This window comes from Triticum aestivum, chromosome 2A (genome assembly GCF_018294505.1).
Source record: "Triticum aestivum cultivar Chinese Spring chromosome 2A, IWGSC CS RefSeq v2.1, whole genome shotgun sequence".
NCBI lineage: Eukaryota > Viridiplantae > Streptophyta > Magnoliopsida > Poales > Poaceae > Triticum > Triticum aestivum.
In genome coordinates this window covers 626,507,717-626,527,135 of record NC_057797.1, presented here as the reverse complement: position 1 = coordinate 626,527,135, position 19,419 = coordinate 626,507,717, and the positions used below count along the sequence as shown (strand labels likewise).

General features: G+C 47.8%; 1 protein-coding gene across 1 annotated transcript; it reads left to right on the top strand.

The window, feature by feature from the left end:
- The first annotated feature begins 16,072 nt into the window (after positions 1-16,072).
- On the top strand, positions 16,073-18,690 carry LOC100127063 (aquaporin PIP2-5). Its single transcript, XM_044602385.1, has 3 exons — positions 16,073-16,889; positions 17,395-17,535; positions 18,253-18,690. Exons 1-3 carry the CDS (start codon positions 16,275-16,277, stop codon positions 18,367-18,369), a joined length of 873 nt encoding a protein of 290 aa, XP_044458320.1. The 5' UTR covers positions 16,073-16,274; the 3' UTR covers positions 18,370-18,690.
- The last annotated feature ends 729 nt before the right edge of the window (positions 18,691-19,419 follow it).

Here is a 19,419-nt window from a genome sequence, read left to right as displayed (position 1 = left end):
GGCTCGGTAGATCCAGGATAAGAAGGAAATATCCTGACGGTGCAGAAATATAGGCTTTGATTAAAGTCTCAGAACTGCTCTTCGACAGTGTATTCGGGATACCAACGGTAACCCGTCTCGATCATTACCCGGACTAACATAGCAGTATGACCAGGCACGTCGAGGCACCGGGTCAGGCGAACCACTTGGTTTTGAGCACGGTTGGCCATCTGAAAGCACAACCACAATGCAAAGACATTAGAATTTCTAGGGGAAATTGGACGGCATAATAGTTGTAAATGCTCAGAAAAAGATTTGAGACATCCACAACAATTTGCAATACCACTCAACAACATCATATCAAGGTTCTGATTCAACTAGCAACATACTAGAAGTAGTAGAAACTGAACTTGGGCTTGTAACAACAATCCTATAAGGTACTACGGATTAGTAACACGTGAACCTGATAGAAGAAGAGAGCCTAGTCCTTAACCCACGTTGAATGAGAAGAGAATGACTCAAATCAGAGGGCATAAGGTAAAGGAGTAAAAGAGCCCTACGTTCCCTTCCACAATCAATTCCTATACATATAACTAAAGCATTTCTAGACTCGACATCGACCAGTTTGGCTCAACGAACCTACAGGCAGTCCGGCTCTGATGCCAACGCTGTCAGGACCCCGATTCCAAGCCACATCGATCTAGCCGGTAACACCTCATATCACTTTGCGGCCTCACGCACGGTATCCCACGGGTGTCGCCTTACCATGGCCCGGAACTGTTTGCGCCTTTTGGCTCACATATATGATAGTGTCGCTAGCATCCATATGACAGAGAACCCGAGCCGACATGGCTAGTCGTGAACCCGAAGCGGCACAGACCTATGGAGACAGGCATACATGAATCACATCGAGCATGTCGGTCATCAGCGAGTGAATCCGGGCTGTAGCACTGGGCTAACAGGACTCCGAGGAACCCGGGCTGTAGCAGGCTAGGCAGGACTCCGGATGTCACCGCGTGACATTTCCCCGAAGGTACAGACATAGGAACGACTTGAAACACATGCCGGACAGTCAAGTGTCCTGAGCAGTAGTGCTGGGATAGCAGGACTCCGGTGAATCGGGCTGTAGCGGACTACTATAGCTTGAGGAACACTAGACTACATTTCCCCATAAGAAGGGCTGCCAAGGATAAACAACTAGATTGTCGGATCCCACTCATACCAAGCATTTCAATCATACACACAATATGCCCGATATGAGTACATACAACATGGCATCACAACAAAACTCTACAACTCAAGTACTTTATTTAAAGGCTCCAGAGAGCCATACATAACATGTTCATACAGATAAGGGTCACATGACCCGACACTCAAGTTATACAAACATACAAGCACAAGCAGAAGCAACTAGTCAAAGTACAGACACTAGAAAGAAAGAAGGCTTCTCGAAGCATGTCTATCTACATAGGGCCCTCCATGCCCAGGATCACCACCTGGGTGGCTAGTCACTCGTCGACATCAAGGTCTACATAAAACCCATCGAAGGGGGCGGTGTTGTCGTCTGAAAACAATAAATAAGCAAACATGAGTACAAGGTACTCAGCAAGTCTTACATCAGAACCTAATATACATGCTCATTCTCAAGAAGGTGGTGGGGTTATTGCAGCAAGCCAGCTTTGACTCTTGGCTAAGCTATCCTACGGAACTCCACTAGTAAAATAGTTTTCGCACACGAGTCCACTACCCACCAACACAATACTCCACCGGGGATACTCCCTCGTCATCCTACGAGAGGGCCATCCTCGGTACTCACACTTATCTTGAGTCTTTTAGTAGTAATCATTAACTTGTCTATGAACTGCATAGGCAACCAAGTAGTCCTTTACCGCGGACGCGGCTATTCGAATAGTTTTATACCCTGCAGGGGTGTACTTCGTCACACATGTTTCCACCACTTAGCGTCTGCACACGACATGTGCTCGGCAGACTTCAAGCGAAAACCGACGTGGGTGTAGACCACGACCTGACTAACCTCACAAGTCTCTAGTCCAGGTTTATCGCCTATTCAGGTTCCATCCGCAAGGAAGTCCGGCTGGGGTGTCCTCAACGGCCCCAAACGATGTGTGCAGGGTTCCCGAGACACCAAACGGGCGACTCGGTACACCGTGCCACGGTGTATCTACCGCATCATAGCCCACCCCTACGGTCAGCGCTACGCACGGCCGCCAACACATAACCTACAAACAACAGAAACTAGTTGCAACTCCTGGACAGAGGACGAGATGGGTCAGTAAGTCGAGCGAGGTCGTATTTCAGGGCCCAATGTGTGGTAGTAACTGAATCTTAAATCACGCATACAGATCTCAGTTCTTATGGACGGTCTCAATGAAACAACCCACCATGTACTCCTACATGGCCTCTCATCGATACCTTTACCAAAACATGTTCAACACATCCCTCACATTACCGACATAATCATATCACTCTAGCTCATCTCCCAGATGAACCAGACCTGACACAACTCTAAGCATAGCAGGCATAGCAAGGTAGGAATCACATACATGGCTCAATCAACTCCTACACATGCTAGTGGGTTTCATCTAGTTACTGTGGCAATGACAGGTCATGCAGAGGATAAGGGTTCAACTACCGTAGCACACAGCAGTTTGAATCGCGTTGTCTTAATGCAGTAAACAAGAGCAGAAGTGAGAACATGGGTTTGTATCGGAATGATCAATGGGTTGCTTGCCTGTTGTAGAGGTAGTAGGGTACTGCCATTTAGACGGATACTTGGGGTTATCCTCGGAGGCAGAACCTACCACGGAAGACACACCGAACATAATCAACACATGGCAATATGCAACAATATGATGCATGCTATGACATGGCAAGATGAAAGTGTCTTGGCCTAATGCAAGCTAAAACAGAAGGGGATGAACTCATTTGAATCAACGATTCAAATATTAGCTCATTAAACATGGCCTTATTAGTGCATTACCTTATTCTGCTTAAACAGCAAGGTTAACTTGTTTTGTCATGCATGAAACCATTATAGATGGATAGATTGAATTTTTCTGATCATTTTTCATATATAAACCTTTGCATTTGGAGCTATGGTTGATTTTCTATGATTTTTAGAAGTTTTGGCTATTTTCTGGAATTTCCTATTAAAGAATAAATCCAGTAATTGAATTAATGCGTCAGCATGACATAGGTGTGACATCAGCGGTCAACTGGGTCGCCCAAGTAAAACCTGACTGGTGGGCCTTCTCTGTCAGTGACTCAGCTAATTAACAGAGTTGAATTAACTCTAATTAACTGTCAGTGGGGCCTGGGCCCACATGTCAGTGAGAGAGAGTTAGTTAACGAGGTCATTAACCTCTAACAAAGTGATTAGCTCTAATTAAAACTAATCTAATTTAGTTAGGAGCCGGCCCCACATATCAGTGACCCAGGCGGGGTCAAACTGGGGTCAAACCCCTGGTCAGCAGGGTCAATCCCGCCGACGTTGAGTCGCCGGCGAGGCCGAGACGGCGGAGAGCGTCGGAAATGCTGCTCCGGCCACGGTTCGATGCGCGGGTGGGTGCTACGGGTAGCTGGCGGTGTGGCGCATCCAACGGTGGCATTGGTTGGTGCTGGGGTGGCCGGGAACGACGAGGACGTCGAGCCGGGCGGCGGCCGGAGCTCGGCCGTTGGTGGTTTTGCTGCTGCAGCGAGCTAGCGGGGAAACGGACGCACTAGCAAGGCGCTACGAGGTGCGGTGAGTGCGTTAAGCACTCGCGCCTGACCAAATGGTCACCGGAGTGACGCCGGCGTCGAGCTCGCGCGGCGGCGTGCTACGGTGAGCAAGGGGGCGGCGTCTACGGCGAGCAAACGAAGCAGAGAAGAGGGGGGTTCGGTAGAGGAGCTCACGGTGGTTGCAGAACGCGTCTCAGCGGGCTCGGGGGAGTTCGGACAACGTCGGGGCATTTCCGGCGATCTCGGCGGACCGAGGAAGAAGAAGGCGTCGGGGTCGGTGCTTGGAGGCGTCTGGCGTCGCGTGAGTCGTCGAGGAGGCGTAGACGATGGAGGCGGAGCTCACGGGCACGTCAGGGAGGCGAGGGGGTGGCTCTGGTGATGACTACGGCGAACGGCGGCGAGGTTGGCGCTCGGCCATCGCGGGAGAGGGTGAGGGAGACGAGGGGGAGAGAGGGGAGGAGTGCAGGGGGGTGCTGGGCGTCTCCGTGGCGCTCGGATGGGGACGAGGAGGCAGCAGGAGGTGGAAGCAGGAGGTGGCCGCGGGTGCGCGCGTCAGCGACACGCCTCTGCCTACTGGCAGAAGTGGGTGACGACTGGCACAAGCCAGGTGGGCTGGGCCAGCACAGGTGAGGCCCAGGTGGGTTTCTCTCTCTCTCTCTCTCTTTTTCTTATTTGTTTTCTTTTTCTATTTTTTTCTGCAACTGTTGGGCTTTATTAAAAATACCTAGACATCTTCAAAAATGATGAAAATAATCAGGGGCTCTGTTTAGATTATTCCCAACAGCCCACACTTATTTCCAGAATTATTTGAGCATTTAAATTATTTTATAGCATTTAAATGCCCAAATTCAAATACTTATGATTTAATTCAGAGAATCCAGAATGTCCTAGAAAAGAGTGCACCATTTTTGCCAGGGGTTTTAGCCCAATCCAGAAATGATGAACTTTTTGTGAAGGGCATTTTGGGTTCATTCAAAATAATTTTAGTAAATCCTAGTTGTTTCCAGGGGGTGCTGGGGGTTCTGTCTTCCCCATTTCAAATTTAAGAGGAATTTAAACTTGATGCACACTCTAATGCTTGATCTAACTAGGGTGTGACACCATCACATCATTCTCTAATGATATGATCCCGTTCATCAAATGACAACACATGTCTATGGTCAGGAAACTTAACCATCTTTGATTAACGAGCTAGTCAAGCAGAGGCATACTAGGGACACTCTGTTTGTCTATGTATTCACACATGTACTAAGTTTCCGGTTAATACAATTCTAGCATGAATAATAAGCATTTATCATGATATAAGGAAATATAAATAACAACTTTATTATTGCCTCTAGGGCATATTTCCTTCAAGAATTACTTCAAAAAGCATTATTATGCATAAAACATCATAAATAACAATAAGAAAACATGATGCAAAATGGACGTATCACCCTGCAAAAACAAGTTAGATGTCATCTACTTTGTTGTTGCAAGTTTTATGTGGCTGCTACAGGCTTCTAGCAAGAACCGTTCTTACGTACGCATAAAACCACAATGGTGATTCATCAAGTTTGCTGTTTTAACCTTGTTCAAGGACCGGCCGTAGTCAAATCCGATTCAATTAAAGTAGGAGAAACAGACACCTGCGAGCCACCTTTATGCAAAACTATTTGCATGTCAGTCGGTGGAACCGTCTCATGTGCGTGGACATGTAAGGTTGGTCCGAGCTGCTTCATCCCACAATACCGCTGAATCAAAATAAGACATCGGTGGTAAGCAATATGACTATCACTATCCACAACTCTTTGTGTTCTACACATGCATATCATCTACGCATAGACCTGGCTCATGATGCCACTGTTGGGAAACGATGCATGGAAAACAAAAAATCTACGCACACGCAATAATATATCCATGGAGATGCATAGCAACAAGGGGGACAGTGTATCCATGTACCCTCGTGGACTGTAAGCGGAAGCGTTTCACAACGCGGTTGATGTAGTCGAACTTTCTTCGCGATCCAACCGATCTAGTACCGAACGCACGGTACCTCCGCGCCCTACACACATTCATCTCGGTGACGTCCCATGCCTTCTTGACCCAGCAAGACGTTGAGGTAGTAGATGAGTTCCGTCAGCACGGCGGCGTGGTGACGGTGATGGTGAAGTGATCTCCGCAGGGCTTCGCCTAAGCACTACGAAAATATGACAGGGGTGTAAACGGTGGAGGGGGGCGCACACGGCTAACAATTGATCCGGTGTGTACTAGGTGCCCCCTTCCCACATAAATATAGGTGGGAGGGGGAGGGGAGAGGCCAGAGCACGCCCTAGGGCTGTCCGCTGGCCCCCTAGGGGCCCTACCTTGCCCTGCACCCCATGCCATGTTTTCCCAAGGGGGAAGGAAAGAGGGGGGAGAGGGAAGGAAGTGGGAATCCTAATCCACTCTTTCCTTTCCCTTCTCCCCTTTCCTTCTCCTCCTTAGGCCGGCCCATATGGGGGGCGCAGCAGCCCCTTGTGGCTGGTGAGTTTCCCCTCTTGGCCCATAAGGCCCATATCTTTTGCCGGGGGCGCCCAGAACCCCTTCCGGCGACCTGATAAGTACCCGGTACCCCCCCCCCCCCCGAAACACTTCCGGTGTCCGAATACCATTGTCCTATATATCAATCTTTACCTCTCAACTATTTCGAGACTCCTCGTCATGTCTGTGATCTCATCCGAGACTCCGAACAACATTCGGTCACCAAATCACATAACTCATACTCCCTCCGTCCCCAAAAACATGTCGTGGCCGTAGTTAACTGGTAATTTTGCAAAAAACCCCTCGTGGTTTGAAAAGCGTTTCAAACAAGTCCCTCCACCCCGTCTTCTTCCTCCGTCCGTCGCCTGCACGTCGCCAGGGGCCGGCGCCGCCCAGCTGCGTGATTCGCCAGGGGCTGGCGAGCCCAGCTGAGCTCCTCCGCCGTCGCCAAGTACATGCTCTCGCCGCCATCGGCAGTTACCTCCTCCACCGCTGCAGCCCAGATCTGCGCCGCCGCGGTACCCTCCCGCTGCGATTACCCGCGGGCGTCGCCGGAATCTCCCACTACGTCTTCCTCGAGGCCGTGCACGTTCCTCCTCGAGCTCGCCCGCATCCTCCTCAAGCCCGCGCACGTCCTCCTCGTGCTCCCGCGCGTCCTCCTCGAGCTCCGGCGCGTGCGCTGCCGTGATCTCCTACCGGCGTCGCCGGAGGCTGCCTCCACGATCCGGTGGACCAGGAGCACGCGCACGTGATCCTCAATCTCCAGCGCGACCTCGTCGATCTCCCACGCCCGCGCACCCGTGCTGCTCCTTCTCCCCTGCCCACGCACCCGTGCGGCTGCTTCTCCCCTGTCGCCGGTGGTTTCTGCCCGTGCTGCTGCTGCTCCGCTGACCCTGCCCGTACTGCTGCTGCTCCACTGACCCTGCCCGTGCTGCTGCTGCTCCACTGAGCTGCCTGTGCTGCTGCTCCTTGACCCTGCCCGTGCTGCTGTTGCTCTACTCTGCACCCTGAAGAAGGTACAGTAAAAATGTGTGATGGTGATGTAAAACTTCAATTGGAGAAAAATAATTCTGCTTATGATGGTGATGTAAAACTGTGTGTGATGGAGCAGAAAAATACTTCTGCTTATGGTGCCCAGTGGATACAAATCTGACTGAAAATGTACATGGACCACAACTTAGTTTCAGTTTTGTTGGTCTACTAGTTACTCCAACAGTAGAAGAGCAGAACATGCTTGCTTCTTCCTCATTTATCTGTCATTAGTACTGAATCACTAAATGAACAATGGATTACAGTGAATTACAGTGAATTACAGTTTTGAATTACAGTTTTGAATTACAGTGAATTACAGTTAACAGTCAACAGTTTCAGTTAACAGTCTTTGATCAAATTTTCATCACACAGAGAAAGGGAGTGAATTAATTTCTGAAGAAATAGACAGAATGCACAAGTTTCAGTTCATAATGAGAACAGAATTATTTGTTCTGTAACTTGATCAAAATAGCACTACATACTTTGACACTACATATTTTCAGGGGTACTAAAAATGCATAATGCTCATATGTTCAGGGGTACCAAATGTTCAGAAGATATCAGTAAATGCACCAAGAGCAACTAGTCATGCTATCTTGACAGCCATTAGCAGGACTATTGCCTTAGATGCTTCTCTACTCTACTCTACTGCTATGCTATGCTACATCACATCACATCAAATCAGGAGTGATTTACAACACTCTGTTTTGCACTCAATCAATTTCTTATCTAAGCTCCCATGCTCATATATAGAGGTCCTAGGAACTCTGTCAGTCCTGTCATTTAAAATCCAATAATTCTTTTAATTCAGTTAAAATGTTGTTGATTGAGTTAAAACTGGCATCTTGTCATTATTGAAAATTCAGTTAAAATGCAGTGTTAAAACTGTAGCTATCTACTCATGACCATATCTAGCAGAAGTGTTGACATTAGTACTCCTCCTACCACTTTGTGTGTGTGTATTCTTGTTATGGTACCATGGTGTACTTATCTTTTGTCATTGATGGCAGGAACACATAAATATGGATTTGAACTTGATGCCTCAAGAGGAAGACGATGAAGACATTAACTTGAATTGGGTCCCTGGAGAGGAGGAACCTCAAGTGGCAGAAAATGGAGACATGGATTTGAACTTGATGCCTCAAGAGGAAGACGATGAAGGCATTAATTTGAATTGGGTCCCTGGAGAGGAGGAACCTCAAGTGGCAGAGAATGGAGATATGGATTTGAACTTGATGCCTCAAGAGGAAGACGATGAAGCTATGAATTGGATGCCTCAAGAAGATGAAGCTCAAGAGAATGAAGCTCAAGAGGAAGAGGATGAAGTTATGAATTGGATACTTCAAGAGAAAAGAAGAGAATTGTCAGATAAGGAGAGGCACGGTGTTTACTTTGCCTTGCTGGTAATCGAGCTCAGAGATGGGTCTGTTCAACCAGACGACAAGCTGCTAGTCTCAAACCTGTTGGACATAAGTGTACGATCTGTTGAAAGAATCTGGGAAGAAGCCAAAAAGCAAATTGCCGATGGCAAAGAAGTAGATGTCTCAAGCAAGAAGCCAGGAAGGTCTGGCCGAAAGAGAAAGGAGCTGGATCTAGAGAGGACCTCAACAATCCCACTAAATAAAAGAAGGACAATCCGATCTCTGGCACGGTCTCTAGGTGTGGCCCGATCGACCCTACATAAGAGGTTCCAGCTGAATGAGCTCAACCGCATCACAAGCACCGTGAAGCCTCACCTCAAGCTAGAGAACAAGCTTGCGAGATTGAAATTTTGTATGTCCATGATCGATGACAATTCAATCTCAACTTCTCGGGCTATGTTTAAACCAATGACGAATATGGTTCACATCGATGAGAAGTGGTTTGACATGACGAGAGTGAAGAATAGTTACTATGTACTTCCAGGAGAACCTGAGCCGAAGCGCACCGTGTCAAACACTCACAGCATTGGGAAGGTGATGTTCCTAACAGCTGTTGCCAGGCCTCGATATAACAATGAGGGGGAGCTAACATTCGACGGGAAGATTGGCATTTGGGCATTCGTTGAAGAGACTGAGGCGAAGCGGACAAGTCATAACAGAACAAAGGGAACAAAAGTGTTGACATCAGTGAAGGTAACTAGGCCTGTGTGCAGAGATTATCTAATCAATAAGGTTATCCCGGCAATTCAGGATAAGTGGCCTGACGATGACGAGGGAGCAACAATATTCATCCAACAGGATAATGCAAAGCCCCATGTCCTTCCCAATGATGTAGCTTTTCGAGAAGCTGTGGAACAAACTGATCTTGACATCCGATTGCTACAACAGCCCCCAAATAGCCCTGAGTTAAATTGTTTGGACCTCTGCTTCCATACCTCTCTCCAGTCTCTAACCGACTGCAGGTCACCCACAAACATCCAGGAACTGGTACAGGGTGTGGAAGAGGAATTCGAGAACTACGATCCCGACAAGTTGCACAGAAGCTTTATCACATTAGAAGCAGTTATGTTTGAAGTTATGAAAGACAAAGGAGGAAATCAATATAAGTTACCCCACTTGCACAAGGATCGCATTCAGAATGCTGGCGGGGAAATCATTAGTGTATATTGCGACAGTCGGGTAGTTGTTGATACTAGGGCCATTATAGAAGAAATGGAAATTGCAATAGGAAAAGAAAATGATAGGAAAGAGTTGGCTAAAGAAGGGAGAAGAAAGAAAAGTAAAGGGAAGGGAAGGGAAGAAGTGGCCAGAGAAAGGAAAAGAATGTAGTCAAGAGGGGGCAAAGAGGCCCTTATGTCATGTAGTCAGGTGCTCCTTGTGTATGTCTTGTGTAATCTTGTGTCAAGAGGGGACAAAGATGCCCTTATGTCATGTGTAATCTTGTGTCAAGAGGGGGCAAAGAGGACCTTATGTCATGCCCTTGTGTATGCCTTGTCTAATCCTTGTATATAAACTCCTTGTTGGAATTTATTGGAATTTGGGTTATTTGTAATTTGAATTGATTTGGATTAATTTTAGTTATTTGAATTAATTTAAAATATTTGGATTAATTTGAATAATTTGGATTAAAACTGAATATTTGTGCTAACTTACTTTGCAATTTGTGTGATGGAGGGAGCAAGCTAGAAATAATTTGCTCTGTGTCTTCTATCTTCTCAGGAAAGATGTTGTAGAAAACATAAAGAGGTGATGTGCCTAAATCTCCAAACACCACACCAAGGCTTTGGAAAGCTAGTTGTAGCATCAGAACTGTTGGGTAGGTCTGCATACACAAGAGGAGAAAACAGGGCAAAAGCAAAATTACTTATCATACTGTGGCTGTTCATTTTTCTTCAGAAGTTCAGAGTAAAGACACCAAATGACTCTGCATCTTAGGCAACATCTCAAAACCCTTGCATAAAGACAACTACCAGGGAGAATGTACTGCTGAAAAGAATGTGCTACGAAACACAAAATTGTGATCCTCAATGCTAAAGCCATGTTCTTAACACAGGACATTAATTCTGTATCCTATTAGCTAAGATTCAGATACAGAAACTGACAAATGCTTGGATGATGATAGCAATCACCTTTTCTCTGTACATATTCCTCAGTCTCCCGGCCTCTGCGTCCATGGGCTGATCAAGGCTCTTTTCCAGCTCCCACATCGCCCCCTTGCCGGTGTCCTCATTTGTTGAAATGTTCTCCATGAAGTTCAGACTTCAGAGCAGCCAATCAATAGCAGAAGTATGTCACAAACTGCAGGCATCAAGAAGTCAATCAGTCTAAATGTATTTGTCTTTCCCTCTTACAAACTCCAACAAAACACATGCTGATTGCTGCACAGAGTACATGACAACCAACGACAACATATCCCATTTTGATTACGAATCTAATCGAGAACATGTAATTTTGATAATTCAAGCAAATTAATTGAACCTATCTATGCTTGACATGGCACAGAAAAAATCAGTAGGTGCAGAGCAATTATGATCTGAACAAACACTGTCTCTAGAACTGTTACTAGAGGAACTGCTGTAAGTAGAGTAAAATTGGTGGTGAATGAAGGGGAAAAAACATGGGCCAGTTGGATTAATTTTAGTTATTTGAATTAATTTAAAACATTTGGATTTATTTGAATAATTTTCAGTTTCAATATGGGATAGCAGTATAACATCAAGCAAAACTCTTGCAATTGTTCAGTTTCAATTTTCCTGCGAAGCAAGTGCCCTGTTTTACAGACTGTCAAAAAGTCATAGTACTCCAAATTAACTTGTGCTTAGTGCTAGAGCAGGTCTTCTAAGCTAAGATCCTAATTAACTTCTAAGTACCTACACATCATAAGATAGTAGTGGTGGTAATCCTTCTGCTAAATGCTAGAGCAGATCTTCTCAGCTAACAAAAGAATATGAGGTTTGCATGGTTTGTATGGTGGCTCCAGTAATAAAACTGTAGATATCTACTGATGATGATATCTCCTTGGGGCCCAGTGGTTCACAATATTACTTCTGCTAGATGTGATGTAACTAATCTTTGCGCCATAATCTTTGCCATTTTAGAAATGCACTAATTAAATTTCTAAAATGAAGCTATAGATATACAGCGTTCTGTTCTGACAGTAGCTAGGTACTGTAGATATGATAGCTGAAGTTTCAGAACAGAGAAGGAAAAAGTAGGAGTAGTCACTATAATTTCAGTTAACTGAAAACAACAACTCTGCAAGTTGAGGTTTAATTTACAGGAGTATCTTGAACTTTAAAAGTGCAGTCCTAACTTGAATATTTAAAATGCTATTGGGACAGTACTAATTTCAGAGTTCATAGTTCATGACTGAATTTAGAGACAGTATAAATCTTACAGAAAACAAAATTGTTCAGAGATCGAATGCTTGCAAAACTGTTCAGTTATCTGTGCAAAATTGTTCAGTTAACTGTGCAAATACTCCAAACTCTAAACTAGCAGAACTAGTCCGAATATTCCAACCAGAAAATGAACAGATTTTACACACATTCAGTGAAGTGGTTCAGAGATTCAGAAAGTTCAGAACATTTGAGTAACAGAGAAGATGGAGATGTAAACACTGACCAGCAATCCACATGTTGGCGTGTTCATCTTGTTCTTGCACCGCTGCGTCATAGCAGTAGCTGAATATTCATCTTGTTCTCTGTTCGTACCCCACGCTCTTGGGTATCGTCAGTAGACGCCTTCATCAAACAGAGAACTGAATCACTTCAGCGCAAATGAGGAAAATTTACAATAACAACGAGGTGGTCGAGGTCCACGAGGGCGTAGCGCACGGCGTACTCGAAGGCGTGCCCCGCCGGCCGCCGGCGCGAGTGCCGGACGCGGCCCTCGTACAGCCGCACGGTGCCGGCGCTACCGGGGGCAGCAGAAGCAGCTGAAAATCAGCTCCGTGAAGACGAAACTCTTGACGTTGGCCAACTGGAGGATCTCGCCCTCGCTCCGTGGCGTCGACGACACCGTCGTCGTCGATGGCGAGGACGACACCTGGCTGCTCGTCGGCCTTAGGTTGTTGTTGGTGGTCTGGATCCGGCGCCTCCGGGCTCTCCGATGGCAATTCCGGCGCAGCCGGAGCAGAGAACGGCGGTAGCTGGGGAAATCGAAGATCTTTTTGAGGAAGGGGGGAGCTTGGGGAGGCAGGCGGGCGACAGCTGCGGTAGAGGAGCAGGAGGCAGTTGCGGCGGGAGAGCGGGGGAGCAGGGGGGCTGCGGTGGCGGGGAGTAGGGCAGCTGCGGCGGCGGGGAGCGGGGAAGCTGCGGCGGCGGAGAGCAGCCCAGCTGCTGCTTCTGTCGGAGGAGGAGGACGAGGAGCGCGGGTTTGGTCGGGAGAAGCTAGAGGGGTTTTTTGTAAAAATGCCGCCGCGACATGTTTTTTGGGACGGAGGGAGTATAATATTATATCGTCATCGACCGTTAATCGTGCAAACCCTACGGGTTTGAGAACTATGTAGACATGACCGAGACACCTCTCCGATCAATAACCAATAGCGTAACCTGGATGCCCATATTGTCTCCTACATATTCTACAAAGATCTTTATCGGTCGAACCGTTATGACAACATACGTAATTCCCTTTGCCCATTGGTATGTTACTTGCCCGAGATTCGATCGTCGGTATCTTCATACCTAGTTCAATCTCGTTTGTGGCACGTCTCTTTACTCATTCCGTAATACATTACCCCGTGACTAACTCCTTCGTTGTTTTCTTGCAAGTTTATGATGTGTATTACCGAGAGAGCCCAGAGATACCTCTCTGATACTCGAAGTGAAAAATCCTAATCTCAATCTATGCCAACTCAACAAACACCTTCGGAGATACCTATAGAGCATCTTTATAATCACCCAATTACTTGTGATGTTTGATAGCACATAAGGCATTCCTCCGGTATCCGGGAGTTGCATAATCTCATAGTCGAAGGAATATGTATTTGACATGAAGAAAGCAATAGCAATAAAACTGAACGATCATTATGATAAGCTAACGAATGGATCTTGTTTATCACATCATTCTCCTAATGATGTGATCCCGTTATCAAATGACAACTCATGTCCATGGTTAGGAAACCTTAACCATCTTTGATCAATGAGCTAGTCAAGTAGAGGCTCACTAGGGACACGGTGTTTATTTATGTATTCACACATGTATTTAGGTTTCCGATCAATACAATTCTAGTATGAATAATAAACTTTTATCATGAATAAGGAAATATAAAATAACAATTTTATTATTGCCTCTAGGGCATATTTCCTTCACGAATCTGGATAAACCCCTCGTGTGACCTCCGATCCATGACTTCCAGCTGCACTTGGACCCCTACCGAGGGATTTGACGGGAATTTGCTCTGTCAGCGTCAACGATGCAATTCTCTCTTAACAGCTCTGATGGTTCCAAGGGAAACCCTAGGTCCGGTTTCCTCAGACTAGACGATAACATCTCCTGCTTCGTGTACCCACTTGGGGGCAATGTTGGGGAGGTTTGTGTTATAGCTGCCACTTTACATGCCTCTCTGGTGCCGTGGTTTGGTTGGCTGAGGCATGGAGATGGTGCGTGGGGGCGAGCAGTGGCGATCCTTTGTTGCATCCTCACATCATGGGCCGGTGCGTGGCGGCATTAACGATGTTGTTGGTCGGCGGTGTGGATGATGGGGACATGGTTGTTCGATGGTGCTGGTAGTGGCATACCACGGTCATGGCGCGGTAGTGGCAGCTCATGATGTATTGTCTACGGGCATGTCCAGATTTACCATTAACATACACTTGCTCCGGGGGCATGAGATCGACATAGTGTCTCCAATGTGTGATTTCGGTGGTGTCGTCATATTTCACCCCCTACGATTTGCATCATACATGTGTCAATTGATATTCCCTCCGATCCTAAATATGTTTTTTTAGATATTCTAATATAAACTACATACGGAGCAAAATTAGTCAATCTACACTCTAAAATACGTTTATATACATCCGTATATAGTTCATATTAAAATCTTAAAAAAATACTTATATTTAGAAATGGAGGGAGTACATCCTAGCCGTGCAGAGGATGTATATGTGTTCGTTGTGTTTGTATCTCCTTGGCGTTTCATCATGAGATAATAAAACATTGCCATTTTTTCTATTAAAAACAATGTTGCATGCCTGATTGCTGCGGGTTGGTCGAATAATGGACCGCCCATTCGACCCGTTTGTTTGTTTGTCCATGGAAGCGAATTCCCGCTTTAATTGTTTTGTAACAAATGAACCTGAGATGCCAGCGCAGTTGTTGAAAACTCGAAACACAACAAATAATTCGGCCTGAGTAGGACTCAAGAGCCGCCCAGCTCACCCCATCCATTCCCCTTCAAAAATTATATCCGCGTCAGCGTCACCGGTGGATTGGTCGGTCCTTCTTGTTCTCTCGCGCATGGTGCCAGGGTAATCCATGGCCAGGGTGCGCGCACTCGCTAACCACCACCACCACCATGAGTCCCGCATGGGCGCCGCGCGCTTCAGGAGGGAAAAAGGAGCTCGTCCGCCGTCCCGTCCCGTGAATGGAAATGTGGAGAAGACGGGGGAGGCGATGGGTCATTGATGAGGCCTCCTCACTTTCGGTTCCGTTCCGTGCTGTTGCCGCCCGCCGTCATGGAAAAGTCGAAAGCGAGGTGAGCCGGAAGCTATACTCGTGCACGGAACAACGGGCACGCTGGAAAAGAGTGCCGCGCGCCCATCATGCGGACGGTTCCAGTCTCCCGGCATGCAAATCCGGGAGGGATATCGGGTCGCCATCCGGTCGAACCCTCGTGCATCTTCTGGAATCTGGACCAGACGCGTACAGCTTGTTACACACAGCCGATGCTGGCGCATCATGCAATATTTTTGGATTAAGCAGTGTTTCGGATAGAAACTTTGATTAGAGGGTGGCCGTGACGTGCCTACGCATGATCAGCAACCAATAAGCAGTTGTTCATTAGTGGCGAGCCCAGACAAATGTCAACAATACAAATTTTGCCGCCAAATGCTCGTAGCAAACCAGTGACTGCTGACTTGGTGCCTGCATTTCGATTGGTTTTACCAAGTTACTGGTGCTTCACACAGCACGCTCAGCAGGTAAATAAGCTGACGACGTACCTGCCATCACCTCAAATCATGGATTCTGTACGTGCATTCACCCGTCGCCAGACGAAACTGGGCCACTGATTAAAATCAAAATATATAAGCTCCACCGTATTAGGCGCAGCCAGCAGTGAGCCATCTGCTCTGGGGTGATGCAATGATGAGGGCCGTGGGCGGCAAAGTTTATAACCTAGAAACAAGACACCAACGGGAGACGCCCTTATCTTCCACTAGTAAACCCAGCCACTAAACAAAACTAGTTAATCGCAAAGGGAGCGCCCTGCGCCGGCCTTTCGCCGAGAGCCAGTAGCCGCCCCGCGCCTCGCCGCCATAAATACCACGCCCGTGTCCTCGTCGTCTCACACCACCACACAGAGCTTCGGCGCACTCGCACCTTGGGCACCACCACACACACCCACCCTAGCTTGTCGATCGGCTGAGGAGCGCGACGATGGCCAAGGACATCGAGGCGGCGCCACCCGGTGGGGAGTACGCGGCCAAGGACTACTCCGACCCGCCGCCGGCGCCGCTCTTCGACGCCGAGGAGCTGACCAAGTGGTCCCTGTACCGCGCGGTGATCGCCGAGTTCGTGGCCACGCTCCTCTTCCTCTACATCACCGTGGCCACCGTCATCGGGTACAAGCACCAGGCGGACCCCGCCGGCCCCAACGCCGCCGACGCGGCCTGCAGCGGCGTGGGAATCCTCGGCATCGCCTGGGCGTTCGGCGGCATGATCTTCGTGCTCGTCTACTGCACCGCCGGTGTGTCGGGTGGCCACATAAACCCGGCGGTGACCTTCGGGCTGTTCCTGGCGCGCAAGGTGTCGCTGGTGCGCGCGCTGCTCTACATCATCGCGCAGTGCCTCGGCGCAATCTGCGGCGTCGGGCTCGTCAAGGGGTTCCAGAGCGCCTTCTACGTGCGCTACGGCGGCGGCGCCAACGAGCTCAGCTCCGGCTTCTCCAAGGGCACCGGCCTCGCCGCGGAAATCATCGGCACCTTCGTTCTCGTCTACACCGTCTTCTCCGCCACCGACCCCAAGCGCAGCGCCCGTGACTCCCACGTCCCAGTAAGTTATCACCCTCCTCTCAGCATGCGTACCAGTGATTCAGTTAACTAGTGATGCTGCATGGAAATAGCTAGGCATGATAAAGCAGGTCTACGGATATTCTCTACCGGTACTGATGCATCAGTACCCACTAGTACCACTCGTTAGTTCAGTCCCTAGCTAGAGCTAGTTAATTTGATTCATTATATGCAGCAACTGTGAGGTGGCAAACCGCTTGTGATTAGCATTAGACAAGCACTTTGTAGATAGGGACATGGTAGGAAAGTCCTACATAATTTTTCGCTGATATGATTGTTTAGATTTGGTGAACCGTCCTTTTCAAGGCTGCATATCAGCATGAAAACATTCATGTATTTTTCCTAGCTAGCTCTCCTTTTTGTTACATACATGGCTTTGAAATACAAAGGCGGCTGTTTTATGAGTTTGTTTATGGTAGTGATGTATTAAGCTAGAGTTAATCATTGAGAAGTGGCTAAATAGATGGATGTTGTGATGAATTGTTCAGGTGCTGGCTCCTCTGCCAATCGGCTTCGCGGTGTTCATGGTGCACCTGGCCACTATCCCGATCACCGGCACCGGCATCAACCCGGCAAGGAGCTTGGGGGCTGCTGTGATCTACAACAACGAGAAGGCCTGGGACGACCACGTATGTACCGCCTTTGCCCCCCATGCATCTCTCTGCTAATTATTAATATTGTTCTCACAGTTACTATTTCAGTAAGCAGTGGCCACAATCACCTCGAAGACTATTACATAAAAATAAAAGAAAACAAAGAGAACTTGTGTGGTGTTCCTCATCCATAAGAACAGATAGAATATACTGCATATCTTATCGAACGGCACAAGATAGCTAGGATATATAACTTTATTAAACCCATGCTGCACTATGTCATCCCAAATGACTGGTTCGCGATCACTTGCAGACTCAAAGCTTAAAAGAACTAGACATAAAACTTTTGTGGTATTCCTCGTCCATAAGTTCAAAAGTAGCAATCAGAACGCTGAGCAGGTCGATTATTTTGGCCAAGGACCCGGGATAAGGATCACTTAATAAACTCAAGCGATGTCACACCCCACTGATTAGCCTTGAAGTTATTTTTGTATAGTCTTGTAGCTTATGTATGATATATCTGCAAAAAAAATACTATTTTTGGAGCAATACACGCTGCCCAATCTCGTCCCACTCCCACCTGCTCCACCATCCAACTACCCTAGAAACTCTTATATAGCTCTATCTAATGTACCTAACTACTTAGTGCCATCTTGTATGCCCAAAGTTTTGTAGAGAGTGCAATTAGGAGGAAATTAATTCAAATTACTCTGAGACATCTTATGCTTACATTTGTGGCCATTGTGGTTGCAGTGGATCTTCTGGGTGGGGCCATTCATCGGCGCCGCCATCGCCGCCTTATACCACCAGTACGTGCTGAGGGCCAGCGCCACCAAGTTCGGCTCGTCCGCCTCCTTCGGCAGCCGCTAGATCGACGGCCGGCCGCCGTTCTCGATGGTCGGAGGCACTGAACTGTAGATATATCAGAGGACAGAGGGGCCTCCAGTGTGTGCTGCTGTTCGGGTCCTGGATTCTGCTGGTCTTTGCACGCGTCTCTCTTTTCCTCAGCTCGCCGCCGCGTTTGCTGCTTGTTTTCTCTACCGGTCGAGTGTGTCTTCGTTAGTGTTTGCTTCCATTGCATGTACTATCTGTGAACGATGAGGATGATGTACTGTCAATCTGTCATGTATGCGTCCAGGTAATTTGGGGGGAAATTTGAAATGCAATGTGTACGTAAGATTCGGGTTGTGAGCTGCTTGCATGTTTCGTGCTCGTCCCTATACCAGCAAATCTGATCAAATCTGTACGGACCACGATTTGCATTCGGCATGGACGGCATGGCCCGATGGCCGATGGGTGCAGCGTTTTGAACTGTGAGTAGGACTTTATGGTCATGTATCAGTCTGTGGCGTTATCTGGATCATGATTACCCGTAAACTGAAACCAAACGGGAGGAGGGGGTTTGTGGGAGTCCGGACACGAGAAAACATCATTCTTTGCCCTCTAGCCCATCCAAAAAGAAGGTGGAGCCCGCACTTTTGTTGCAACCCGCACTGTTTCCGCGTGAAAATCCCTCACTCTCATCTTTCGTCACCGTCGCTCTCTACCCAATTCCTGCCCCTTTCTCTCACCCTCTTCTTCCTTCCACCGCCGACACATGGAACCGTCATAGAAGCTGTCGGAGATGGAGGTGTTTGTGGTGTCGAAGGATCCGAGCACCACGCTCGCCCGGAAGATCAGCTCGGCTACGCGGCAAACTCGTCGCGTCAAAGTGAAGTCCACAAAAGGAGGAGAAGCCCAAGAAGTCGATGGTCGTCGGTGGGCTTGGTTGTGGCATTGGGCGTGGAGGTCGTGGCGGACGCCGCCAGACGGGCGCGCCCACCGAGAAATCTTCAGCGTCGTGCATTGTTGCTTGAAGTTGAATGGGTAACCGAAGTGAAACCTTTTCATAGCCAAGACCGCTGCCCAAGCCAACGAGGA

What these genes read in the sequence shown, in the direction of transcription:
- LOC100127063 (XM_044602385.1), top strand. Translation starts at nt 16,275, where the DNA reads ATGGCCAAGGACATCGAGGCGGCGCCACCCGGTGGGGAGTACGCGGCC. An exon ending in CCCGTGACTCCCACGTCCCA is followed by an intron (nt 16,890 to 17,394) that starts GTAAGTTATCAC and finishes TGAATTGTTCAG; the next exon opens with GTGCTGGCTCCTCTGCCAAT. An exon ending in AGAAGGCCTGGGACGACCAC is followed by an intron (nt 17,536 to 18,252) that starts GTATGTACCGCC and finishes TTGTGGTTGCAG; the next exon opens with TGGATCTTCTGGGTGGGGCC.